The sequence below is a fragment of the Fonsecaea nubica genome, assembly GCF_001646965.1.
Source record: "Fonsecaea nubica strain CBS 269.64 chromosome Unknown Scaff14, whole genome shotgun sequence".
NCBI lineage: Eukaryota > Fungi > Ascomycota > Eurotiomycetes > Chaetothyriales > Herpotrichiellaceae > Fonsecaea > Fonsecaea nubica.
The window spans coordinates 74,453-86,043 of NW_019173687.1; the positions used below are offsets into that span (position 1 = coordinate 74,453).

Consider the following 11,591-nt stretch of genomic DNA (forward strand, 5'->3'; position numbering starts at 1 on the left):
GGCTCCGTTGTGGCCACATTGCAATGTGGATTCAGTCTCCGGCAACAGCACCTCGAGTGGTTTTCAATCTCATCCCGTGCCAACAACCCACTGGTCCTTGAGCCGAAGGTCTCTCGAACTGAATCCGACATTCACGACAAAGCTTCCACGAGAGATGACCCACTCCTGTTGCTTGACGTCCCAGTAGCTCAAGTCCCGCCGTGTCAACGGGAAGCTCGTCGTCTGCGACTCGCCCGGCCCGAGCCATATCTTGTCGAAGCCACGGAGCACGCTGGATGGGCTGGGGATGGAGCTGGGGACGGGTGGCAGTGTCAGGTACACCTGTGGCACCGCCGCGCCCGACATGTTACCCGTGTTTGTCACCGTTACGTTCACCGTGCAGAGTATCTGCCACAGTGATGGGTTCCCCCCTGGGGCGATGGGCAGAGAGTCCGGTAGAGCATTGATCGTTGCATATTTTATGTCCACGCTCAGATCAGACATGTTAAAAGTAGTGTAGGACAGCCCGAAACCGAACTCGTATAACACTGTCTGGTTGTAGTAATCGAAGTGCCGGTAGTCGATCAGGAGACCCTCGGTGAAGTTGGACTGCCATGCGTTGGGATCCTCCGTTTGCAGCAACTTGGTGGAATTGGTGATCTCGCCAAACCGGTAATCGCTCTCGTTCAAGGCGATGGTATAAGGGAGTCGGCCGCTCGGATTGACTGTCCCATAGAGGATGTCAACGATGGAGTTGCCAGACTCCTGGCCAGGAAGATGTGCTGCAAGAATGGCGGTGACATTGGGGTGGTTTGCCCAAGGCATCACGTTGACTCCGGCGGAGTGCGTGATGACCATCGTGTTGTTGCAGTATGCAGCAACGGAGCGGACGACAGCTGAGCTGTCCCAGTCTGCTTCGAGGCTACGCCGATCACTTCCCTCGGCCGCCCAGGACTTTAGAAACACCAAGCAGACTTCCGGGACTGGCAGGATGGCACTGAGGCCACTAGGTTGAGTGAGCAAGTCGTTGTTCAGGATATACTGGACAAGGGTGCCATCTAGGGCAGCGCGTGCTTTGAGCGCTTCGAGGGGAGAGACGAGATATGAGAGCCGACCAGCCCCACTGCCGCCGGCGACAGGAAGGGTACCGTATTCTAGCATGCCGTGAATCAGTATATCTAACAGAAATGGCAAGTTAGAGTCGCTTACCGTAGCCGAATGGAGTCTGGAAGGCCGAAGTCAAGAAATATTGTCCATTGACCAAGTCGCCGGCGTCGTTGCCGAATACGCCCAGAGTTTTGGGCGCTGTTATTGGTAGGGCACCATTTGTGTTTTTCAACAGCACTGTACCGGCAGCAGCAATATCGCGGATGAGTTGACCGTGGCCGCTTCGTACATCCACGTTCGATGCGCCCAACGTGAACGGATGTTGATAGGGAGGAGAGTCAGAGTTCAGCATTGGCTCCAGCCCATCGATCGGCGGGTATTCGTTCTGATTTAGATAGAAGTAAGGGGTCATGATCCGCCTGACCATGTCGTCGAGTCGATCCTCGTCGAGGGTACCGTTTCGAACAGCACGTGTGACATTGCCACCGAAGAACGAGGTGTTTCGTGAGCTACCAATGGATCCTGTCCAGGTTATCGTCAGCAGAGTTATGAAGCACGAGGGATAGGTCTAGACAGACCAGGCATATCCATATCTAAGCCGGCCTTGATGGCAGAGACGCCGGCATGCGTTGCTTGCCAATCCGACATGACATAGCCTTGAAAGCCCAGCTCTGTCTTGAGCAACCCATTCAATGTTTTGGAATTCTGACACCCATAGGAGGCATTGAGTCGATTGTATGAGCACATGATAGAAGCCGTGCCGGCGCGGACGCCATTCGCGAATGGCCACAGGTATAACTCGTGCATGGTCCGATCATCAATATTGGAGGAAACGGCTTCGATGTTGGTGCCGGAGGGCGACAACCCTGGATTGCGGTGTGTCTCCTGCTCGTTGCCGATGTAATGCTTGAGACAGGCCTGGACACCACTCTGTTGCATGCCCCTAATGGTCTCCTCTGCTGCTACGCCCGTCAAATATGGATCTGGGGAGAAACCCTCCCAACCCCGTCCACCAAACGCAGACCGGCCGAGAGGACCGACAACGGGACCAAGCGCCACATGACTTCCCTTGCCTTTGAACTCTGCCCCCAAGAACAAGCCTCGGAGGAATATGAGGCCTCTGTCCCAAGATGCTGCAGCCGTCAGCCCTGCAGGGAAAACAGAGGCATACGTCGCTTGTCTGATGGCGAGAGGACCGTCTTGGAGACAGAGCCCATCGAATCCGACCCGTGGGATGCCTGCAATGTTGCCCACACATGGACCCTCAGTCCCCGTCACCAGCTGAGCTTTCTCTTGAAGTGTCAGGTTTGACGCGAATGCCTGGGCTTGGGCAAAAGCTGCTTCCCAGCCAATGCCGGCGCTCGGGGGACTGGGATACACGGGGGGTGAAGTGCCATAATCTTGAGCGACACTCTGAGCTGTCAAAGTTAGTAAGCTCGACCAGAGAGTGACAAGTAACATTTTGGGCGAAGCACGGCCCTTGAACAATGTTTGCTGAGAGAGCAGAACTGTGGTGTCGCGTCCGGCTCGCCACTCTATATAGCCGAGCAGCGTCGAAAGAAACTTCATTCTCTCTACCTGGCGTTCTGTGGTATCGACTATAGTCCTCGCATCCTAGTAATTGAGGAACGGATACATGGTGTCTCGAAGGATAAATACTGATCGGAAGGAGAATTTGACAGAATCGGTTGTACGTCAAGCTGGCGGTGACACTGCGGTCGGGAGATCAACCGTCCGACAGACAAATTGTCACGCTGGGGTTTGTGCAACCTCTTTGGGCGGTGATGCTCGGTAGATCTACAATACAACAAATGAGGAGGTTTGGTAGTCATGTAGTATGCAGGCAGGCAGGATGAGAGGGTTGCCTGTCTCATCTTGAATTGATGTTTGCACCCCCAGGCCTGGCCAAGATGACCTCATGTAATTATGTACTTGGTACATAATAATTCGACTCTCAGCCTTGCCAGACCACCCCTCTTTAGGCAGGAGGCTGATGCCTCCTCTTTCATACAAACTAATAATTTCGACGATGAGTTCTTTTGTCAAGGAACGTCTTCTTGGTCTTCTCAACCTTTTGGCCACCCTCATTGGGCAGAATGGCATCCCTATCTGCATTAATAACATTAATTAGATTGGATCCGGCGGACGCCTCATTGCTATTTAGTTACCAGCCACGAGGGGTTTCCACTTTACTGTCAGACTGTGCCATTATTTCCTTCCAAAGGCTGCTCCATCACAGGGCTCAGCGCCTGGCGGATCATCTGCGACATGTACCATACCTAGGTGCATTCCTGCACTTGGTCTCCCCTCGGGCACCAGCGCAGCCCCTCCCTCCCCTGAGGGATCCTGTCGCAGACAACCTTGCCGCGGGCGCTACATGATCTTGAATGCCACCACACTGCAAGTACTGGCACCATGATCTTCTCGCACACTGACGGACACCATCAGCATACAGCACCGTCAGGTCAGCCCGTGACAAAGGCGGCATTGCCTCGGCTGCGTCAAGTTGTGTATCCTCGACTTCTCCATCTTACATCAATGCCTCTAATCAAGGGGGCAGCCCAAGAGGGCACGGGGTATTGAAGAACACGAGTCGGCGTCTCCCACGAACCCGATACGTGCTGGGACTGTCAGGGCCTTCACAGCAACCTCGATGACATGAGATTGAATACCGGAAACAGCCGTCAAACAGATGCACCACGGGGCAGCCATTTACCCCACTAGGAGCAGTATCCTAGTCTAGCGAGGTAAGGCTCAGGGTGGACTATAGGTGAGTAGGAGAGTAAGGTCGAGAGAGTGACAAAGTGCGCTCGGCGTCGATTTACCTCGTCTTTGGTTGCTATATCATGCATGTTTAGGCCTGTCCTACTGTCGGCATGAGTCAAGTAATTAACCAGCGCAGCGCAACAGGACTGATGGCCATATAATCATTTTTCCGCCAACATGTGTGGTAGACCATTGGTATAGATTATCGATGAGAACTGCAGGCAAGGGATCAACCGAGAGCCAAGGCTGACAATATCACCTCCTTTTCAGACCTGGCAACCTCGCTAGCGAAGAGTTCATTGGATGCCGGGTGCCGGGTCCAGACCAGTCGTCGGTTCGGAGATACACATCTCACCACCCGCCACCATCTCGGTCGTAGGGTCACGGCGCCTCCACACTTCGGGGCTATTGTCAAAGAACGCTGTAATCCACACTTGAGGATTCTGAGTAGTGTAAAAAATACTGTACCAGCTATGGGTGCTATCCAGGACTTACTAATCCTGCTAATCAAATATAGAGACTCGAGTAGGAGATGCTTGTGTGCGGGCGACACGGCGCTTCCACTGACTCTACTAGAAGTTCCAAGTCAGGCGGGGCTAGAAAGAAATAAACTATCATGTTTGCAGTCTCATCGCATTAGCTAAATTCAAAGGTCAACCAAATCCGAGGATTGCACTGGCACAATTTCTCAGCTGGCACCCTGTTATTATAGAAAGGCTATCTAAAGAGCCCTCATTATCATGGGCATCTGTCCTTCAAGTTATCAAAGTCGTTCATACTTTGGCCAGCAAGAATCGAGTTTCCTGGGGACACATCCAAAGATCTTTCCATCACCGTCTCGCAAAGCCGCGTCGAAAGAGGTCTTGCAAAGCAAAAGCTCCAACGCACGTCTATCTACCACGTCACATATTTCCATAGCCAAACGTGTTGCTACCCCACGGCATCTGGCTGTAGTTTCGGTTGGTAATCGCTTCAAGCAAGTCGCGACCACCTAGTGTCGGACCGATGCCACCAAATCCTTGGTCCACAATCGCTTCGTCACTTCCCCAAAGATTGTCGAGGGGTAGGGCAAGCCAATCGCCCGTAAGATCGGCCATCGCAGAGCTCATGTTGACATCATCGGGAAGGGGGAAATCAATATCATGATCTCCACCGAAATTCGGGGGCGGCACAAATGTCTGGGAATCCAAGTCTGCCATAGGTCTTGCTTGAATGCCGGCAAGAGGATCGTTCACGTAGAACTCAAGCTTGGGTTGGATCGAGTTGCTATCTTGATGCAGATGTTGCTGTTGCTGGTGGTGGTTCTGCCGTTGTTGCGACTGATCGTCGCCATCAATTCCATGCGGATGGGGAGATTGTGGGCGGGACTGTTCCCGGCTTGGGCCGGCAGATCCTGTACCAGGGTGCTGGACTCGGATCATCGACTGCTTCACGTTGCGTACTATATTTTGCACAAGTCGGGATGTTGACGAGGCTAGGTGCACGTCATCAACGACTTCTTTGGACAAAAGCTCGGTGATCTGATCGAGTTGCTGGAGACATTTTCGCACCAATCCTTCGTGGGTGCCTAAGCTGAAACGCTGCACACAACAGGAGTTAGTAGCCAGTAGTACTACGAGTTAAAAAAAGGACTTCTTCTCACCTTGAGGGTGAACATCATGCCCGAGAGGCTTCGAAGGTAGGTACGGACAGGCGCGTCTCTGAGGAAGCCTCTGGCTGCGATACCGTCAATAACGAGGCTAAGGATGTTGAGGGCTGCTTCAGTGACTTCATCGATGAAGGGCTTGTTTTCTTCCGAAATCCTGAGCAGGGTGGCCTTGCGCATGGTCGCCCCGCCTTCGACCCAGGACTCCACAACCTTCTGGAGGCCCAGTGAGTTGATGTACAGGCGACCATATTCATATTCAATGAGCAAGATGCACTGCATGACTGGATGAATGTGTGATTTCACTTTCTCAAACTCGGTTTTCCAATGCTGCAGTAGAGGGGCGATGTTGGCAATCGCTTCTTTGTACCGTCCAGTGGTCGTCAACTCCCTCGTGAACTGGTGGGACGAGAAAATCTGCCGATTGGCCTGGTTCATGATCTTGGCTACTTGTACCCAGCATTCTTGCATAACATCAATCGGGTGGTCTTGCTTCGGGCTGCTTTTGTCCCAGATCTCGTCGGTTTCCCACTCGTCGACATTGAGCGAAGACTGCACACCCATTCTGCCGCTTGTCTGCGCAACATAAACGAGTACCAGGCGTCGAATTCGTCTTTTTCGCGCGCAATCAGAGTCGGGGCCATGCTGATGGCGGCAATAGAAGTGATTCGTATCGAAGACACCAAGTTCAAACGCAAGGCTTTGAGCAAGGCCAAGAAGCATCCACGACATCCTGTCAGACCTCCACGCAGGTTCAAGCCAGCTTGCATATGGCAGATCGTCATAGTCTCTCGTGCCTCTTGGTTCATCTTGTTGTGCGGATGTCTGGGCATTCATGTCGGTTGTCACGACCAGGCTGTGATCAAGAAGACCATTCTCGTCATCGCCCGGGGGGAAATGCAGCGCACGCGGTTGCCAGTCGGTAAGTAACAGAAGAGCTTCGATGGTGCCCAAAGTGCGCAGACTGCCTTGCCATGTGATCTGCCCTGTATTGGACTCCCGGATTTTCGCATTACTACCACCTCCACAGAAGCCACCCCCAAATTGTTCCTGGGCCCAAAGAAGCCGCTCCACTTGGCGACGGAGGTGAGTCCAGAGCTTATCATGGATCTGATATGACCGAGACATTGCGGCATGGCCAGAAAGACGCATATGACGTGATGCAATGGCGAGAATAGCCAACGCTAAAATGGGCTCATCAGCGAGAAGAACATGATGTTTGACGGGTGATCTGAAATCAGGGAACACGACTGGGGTCATGGGGGCCAGCTTCTGGTAGAAATATTCAACGTATTTCATGGCTTCCCAAGCGGTGAACCATCCATTGCGGACAAAGCGCATCTGTGACCAGGTCTTCAGACCCGCTTCTTGTTCTGCTTGTTCAGTTGGAGTCAGGCCTACCCCAGGAGGCTCCTCAGGACCGCCACGGCCGAGACTCGACATCGTCTTTTTGCGTGTACCACGATCAGAGAGTGGGCTATCTTTATCACCGGGAGCGACATCCTCAAAGACGTTTGCAGCATCAACCAAGAGCATGATACTATCTTGAGTGCTCGAGACTGGAGCGCCCAAAGTTGCAGCAGCTACCTGACTGTGCAGCTGCACGTCGGATACAGGCTTGTTCCTGGTCGATGTGGGATACATGGAAGAAATGTGAGAGCGATGTGAATCGTCGCGAGGTTGGGAAGTGACAGATGTTCCGGGGTTCTGAGACATCTGAGGCGACCAAGATTGGCGTGTGAAGCCGTTTGTCGTCGGCAAGGCAGAACTGGACTGTCGGGAGCCAGAAGGAAGGCCGAAGGGGGACATGCCGTCACTTATGGTTGGGGCGTCACCATTGTCAAGTGTTTCAGAAACGTCTCTCGCCGTGCCATCCGACTTCTTTTGCTTCTTTCTGGTGGGCGCAAATTCACAATTCAGACGCTCGCGCAGGCATCGCTTGCAAGGGGGGTCCATGGGCGCATCGACACCTGAAACACAACATTGTTAGTGGCCATGCAAACAGCTCTCATCTGTGTAACGTACTGCCCAAGTCACACTTCACCTTGCGCTCGCGACATCTTTGGCAGGCTTGGTAGCCTCGCCGATGAGGCTTGCCCTCGCGGGGTACCTGCGTGGCATTATTGTCGCTGGGCTCTGGTGAAGTGCTGTCCTTAAAGGTGTTTGAATGGATCGCGTTGTTTGTAGGCAATTGGGGATGAGCATTATAGGCCATAGCAGGCGAGGCACTGCCAAAAGGTGGAGCAGTAGCTTGGAATGGAGAGAGAGTTGCGACACCGACACCGAGATAGCCGTCCGAAGGAGCGATTCCAAGCGGAAGCGGAGGCTGAGGCTGGAGTAGCTCAAGAGAGCCGAACTCAGGCTCCGCCATTGTGGCTGCGCCACCGATCTGCTGCGCCACATCTCCACCAACTGCGCTGTCGAAACTTGGCAAGGCTGTGGGTAGTGCAGGAACATCGTTCATCAGCAACGCCTCTAGATCCAGATCGTCGAGATCTTTGACCGCGACACTTTCCATTAATGCCTCATACGTGTCATTCTCCGGGTACTGGACATTTGGGGACCCAGTCCACCCGGAGTAGAACTGGTCATCCATGATGCCGCTGTGATGGCTTGAGGAAGAACTACAAAGAGGGAAGTAGAGAAGTTGCATTAATTGAACCTCGACGTGATTTTTCTTGTTGCGGACTGTGTTTTGAAAGTCACTTTGGAACACGTGCACCAGCTACGTGTGATCGGACCTCTGTCACTTATTCACCTTCCATGAATGACCAGCTTTGAACAGTAACAACCATATCAGAGCAAGTGACATGTCAGGGACCTTGCCAGACACCCAGAGACAGACCACCGGATTAACTTTTATGCCCCTATTCACACCCAAAGCTAAGTCTGGCTTTTGTCACCTGTTTCTTGTCCCTCGGAATCCTTGTCGATATGATAGCCCCACCGCTGGAGATGTTGTTAAAAAGGGATCAGTATCCTTTTCTCTGCCATCAACAATGGTCTTCATGTCGTCGGGTTGTTGTTTCAGCGGCGTCGGTAGACTGCGGACACTGTCTTCGCTAGCTCTTCGTAATATGTCGGGTGTCATGCGACCTCCCAACAATCCTCTGACACCACCAGCTTTCCGCGAGGGCATCTCGCCGGTACCTGCGGTCAATACATAAAGCAAGTACTTGAGGTTTGGGAGAGTGTGCCGAATATCAAGGACCCGCAGACCTTGTCGGTTCATCAGAAACTCGATGTCCTTGTTCAACAGGAAGACACCATATTCAAACTTGTAGGGAACGGTTGTTGGGTGCAGCGGGTATCTTCGCTGGCTAAGGCCGATCGATATCGGATCAATGATGTAGGATGCGGACCCATACGGTTCAACTGTATATGGCAAAGGAATAGACAGGTAGAGCGCCAACTGATGCACCAACTGAGCAGTAAATCCAAGAGCTGCAGCAATTTCGTCTCGGTTCGTGTCGTTGTAGACCGAATTCGGAAGGTGGATACCGCGGATCGTGAACTGAAGCGTCCGGTTTTTGAGTGGTTCGATTGGGAAGATAGCAAGAAGCGACTCGCATATTCGTCTAACTTGGCCGCTGGAGTCTGCTCCGATCTGGTTAAGCTGAGCCTCAAGCTCCCTAGATTCCTTTTCCCCTTCATCGATCAGCGTCCTGGATGCGACTTCGGTCTCGCGGCCCATCGCAAGAGCATTCCTCTGTTGCTCCAAGGATCCCAGTAATTCGTCTCTTTGCTTTTTCAATTGTCTGAGTTGCCTTTGCTCGGCAGCCAAAGCCGCCTTTGTCTGGGGGTTCTCGTCATCAATCTCATGCTGCGCCTCCTCCGCAACGGTGAATGCGCGTGCGTTGGCGAGGACTTTGTTGATATCATCCTCAAGGTGGGAGCGTACTTTGATGGCATCCTGAATACACTCATCCAGGTTTGCAAGCTGTATCAGTGCATCGAACGTGGTGCCCGGTTTGCTCCCGCCGGCTCTATGGTCAACCGAGTGCTCAACGGTGGGATGGGGCTCCACTGGCAGGTCCGTGAAACTGGTGTAGATTCCATCAGATAGATGTAGCAAGACGCAGTTTTGAGGCAATGGGTGGTGAAAGTTCTCCAGACTTCGTCCAATAAACTGCAAAGATCGCAGGTTCAGGTCCAATTCCACCAGCAAACAGTAGTCTTCCGTCTTCGAAGGCCGGGCCCAAACTCGAATAGTACACTCGTCGGACCTTGATATCATCGGCCCGCTGTTGTCCAAATCGAAGAACGCAAAGCTCGGATTCATGGATTTTTCTACGACCTCGCTGACGTATACAGGTTCGGAGATGCCTGCACAATGTACTGATACCCATGTATCGGCAAGGCGCTTGACGACCATATCTTCCAAAGTAGACTGGCGCACGCGAGGGTTGCTCGTAGCCCAATGCAGAGTGCTTCTTCTGCGAAGTCTCACCCCGCCAGGTCTGGTTTGTCCCTTCTCATTTCTCTCGAAGGAAGTGGCAGCCCTTTGAGGGCCACCGGAAATTGAAGCTTCGTCGATGGCTGTAGGGAGGTTTGTGAACGAACGCGAGTGAGATAGGTGGGATTGGCTAGATTCCTCATGCAGAGCGCGCTTGGCCGGGCTAACGAGGTTGTAGGGAGCGTCGTCGTCGGTAGTCGTCCTGCCCTGTCGTTTGGGACTGCTCGAGGTTACATGCAGGTTTCGCAGAGATATACCGTGTAGGTGACGGAGGCGGCGGTTCTATGCGCAAAGTGAGATGGCGAAAAAGAGCATGTAGAGGCCACTGACCCATGGATAGAGGAACGGTCGCCCCTGGACTCTGGAGTGGACGACGAAGTCATCTCCACGATCAGCCATTGCTTTCTGTGCTAGCGCGACACATTGCTGGCAGATTGCTGGAGGGGAGTCGGTTGGTGAAAAGTGGCGCAAAGACTACATTGAGCAGGATTGAACAGGACCGACCAGGAACGCTTCCCATCCATGCCGATTTTTGGGATGTTCCTTTGCACCTCCGCCGCAGAATTGGGCATCACCTGCATTTTGCGGGTGAAGTCAGGCTGCAGCCAATCACAACCCTTGACACGTGCGGCCTTGTGGAGTAATGTTTCTCCGATGTAGATCCTCTTGGCCTTTCTAGCTTCTTGGCTTCCCCTGAGTTTTCGAACGCGTGTGTTAAGATTTTCTCACGCGCAGCGTAAACAGATTGCAAACACTATTACAATGCAATATCGACAGAGAAGATGCTGTTGAGATGAGGCGCTTGCCATCCTACCCCAATCGCAAATTGCTGTACGGGACATCAACACTCCGGTATCACCTGGCATTACAGCAAGGACAATGTCAGTCCCGACGAGCATCGCCACGGACAACTCCTGGTATCTTGATCTGCCACCTCATTTGTCCGTATACGTGACATTGGAGCCGATGTACGAGATACAAACGCGCGATACAAATCTGTTGCCGAGGCTTTGACATCTTTGACAGCCTTTTGTCCACACCACCATGTGTTTTGTTTGCCTGGCCTACCTATGTAGGAAGGTTAGACGGTAGGGTCATCTGCAGCTTTTACAGTCTGCTCCCCACCAAACTAATCGCGAGAAGATTTCAATAGAGCAATCGATAGACTCAAGCAGGTCCCACACCAGTTTATTGTTACACACCCCACTTTAATGTCTATCCAACAGCCCGCAATCTCTTGCCTCTTATGTGTCACGTCCTCGACATCTCTCAGGCCATTAGGGATGGTCGGCAAGCTCCAGACCAAGCATTCAAGTTGTACCAGACAGTAAGCATCTGCCCACCACCCAGACGGCTGGGATCGTCCCATTTCCTTGACCCGAACCCCTTTTGTAACTCTTCTGTATGAGCACAGCCTGAGATCCAATGATCAACACAACGTCTACACCTCTTCGGTAATGTTTCTGTCATTGGAACAGAACCTGTTCTATCCAAGACCTCAATTATGGTTTCCTTGACGACCTGTTCTTTGATTGAATTTACGTTCTCGGTGCGTTCCGTTCTGTTGACGCGCTCTAGATCGCTGAGCTTGGAGGTTATTTGCATATGGCCCTTGTGCAGTTGTTATGACAGCAGTCT

The 11,591-nt window shown here is 52.6% G+C and overlaps 3 protein-coding genes across 3 annotated transcripts; all 3 read right to left on the reverse strand.

Annotated features, from left to right (window-relative positions):
• Positions 1-69: 69 nt before the first annotated feature.
• AYO20_03054 (hypothetical protein) lies at positions 70-2,547 on the reverse strand (the record flags this gene model as incomplete). The annotated part of the gene is made up of 3 exons (XM_022641357.1): positions 70-1,133; positions 1,189-1,608; positions 1,665-2,547. 3 exons carry the CDS (start codon positions 2,545-2,547, stop codon positions 70-72), a joined length of 2,367 nt encoding a protein of 788 aa, XP_022502559.1.
• A 2,207-nt stretch (positions 2,548-4,754) lies between these two features.
• On the reverse strand, positions 4,755-8,093 carry AYO20_03055 (hypothetical protein; the record flags this gene model as incomplete). Its single annotated transcript, XM_022641358.1, has 3 exons — positions 4,755-5,432; positions 5,495-7,467; positions 7,523-8,093. The coding sequence occupies 3 exons, from the start codon at positions 8,091-8,093 to the stop codon at positions 4,755-4,757; spliced, it is 3,222 nt and encodes a 1,073-aa protein (XP_022502560.1).
• A 303-nt stretch (positions 8,094-8,396) lies between these two features.
• Positions 8,397-10,352, reverse strand: AYO20_03056 (hypothetical protein; the record flags this gene model as incomplete). The annotated part of the gene is made up of 2 exons (XM_022641359.1): positions 8,397-10,235; positions 10,284-10,352. 2 exons carry the CDS (start codon positions 10,350-10,352, stop codon positions 8,397-8,399), a joined length of 1,908 nt encoding a protein of 635 aa, XP_022502561.1.
• Positions 10,353-11,591: the final 1,239 nt, after the last annotated feature.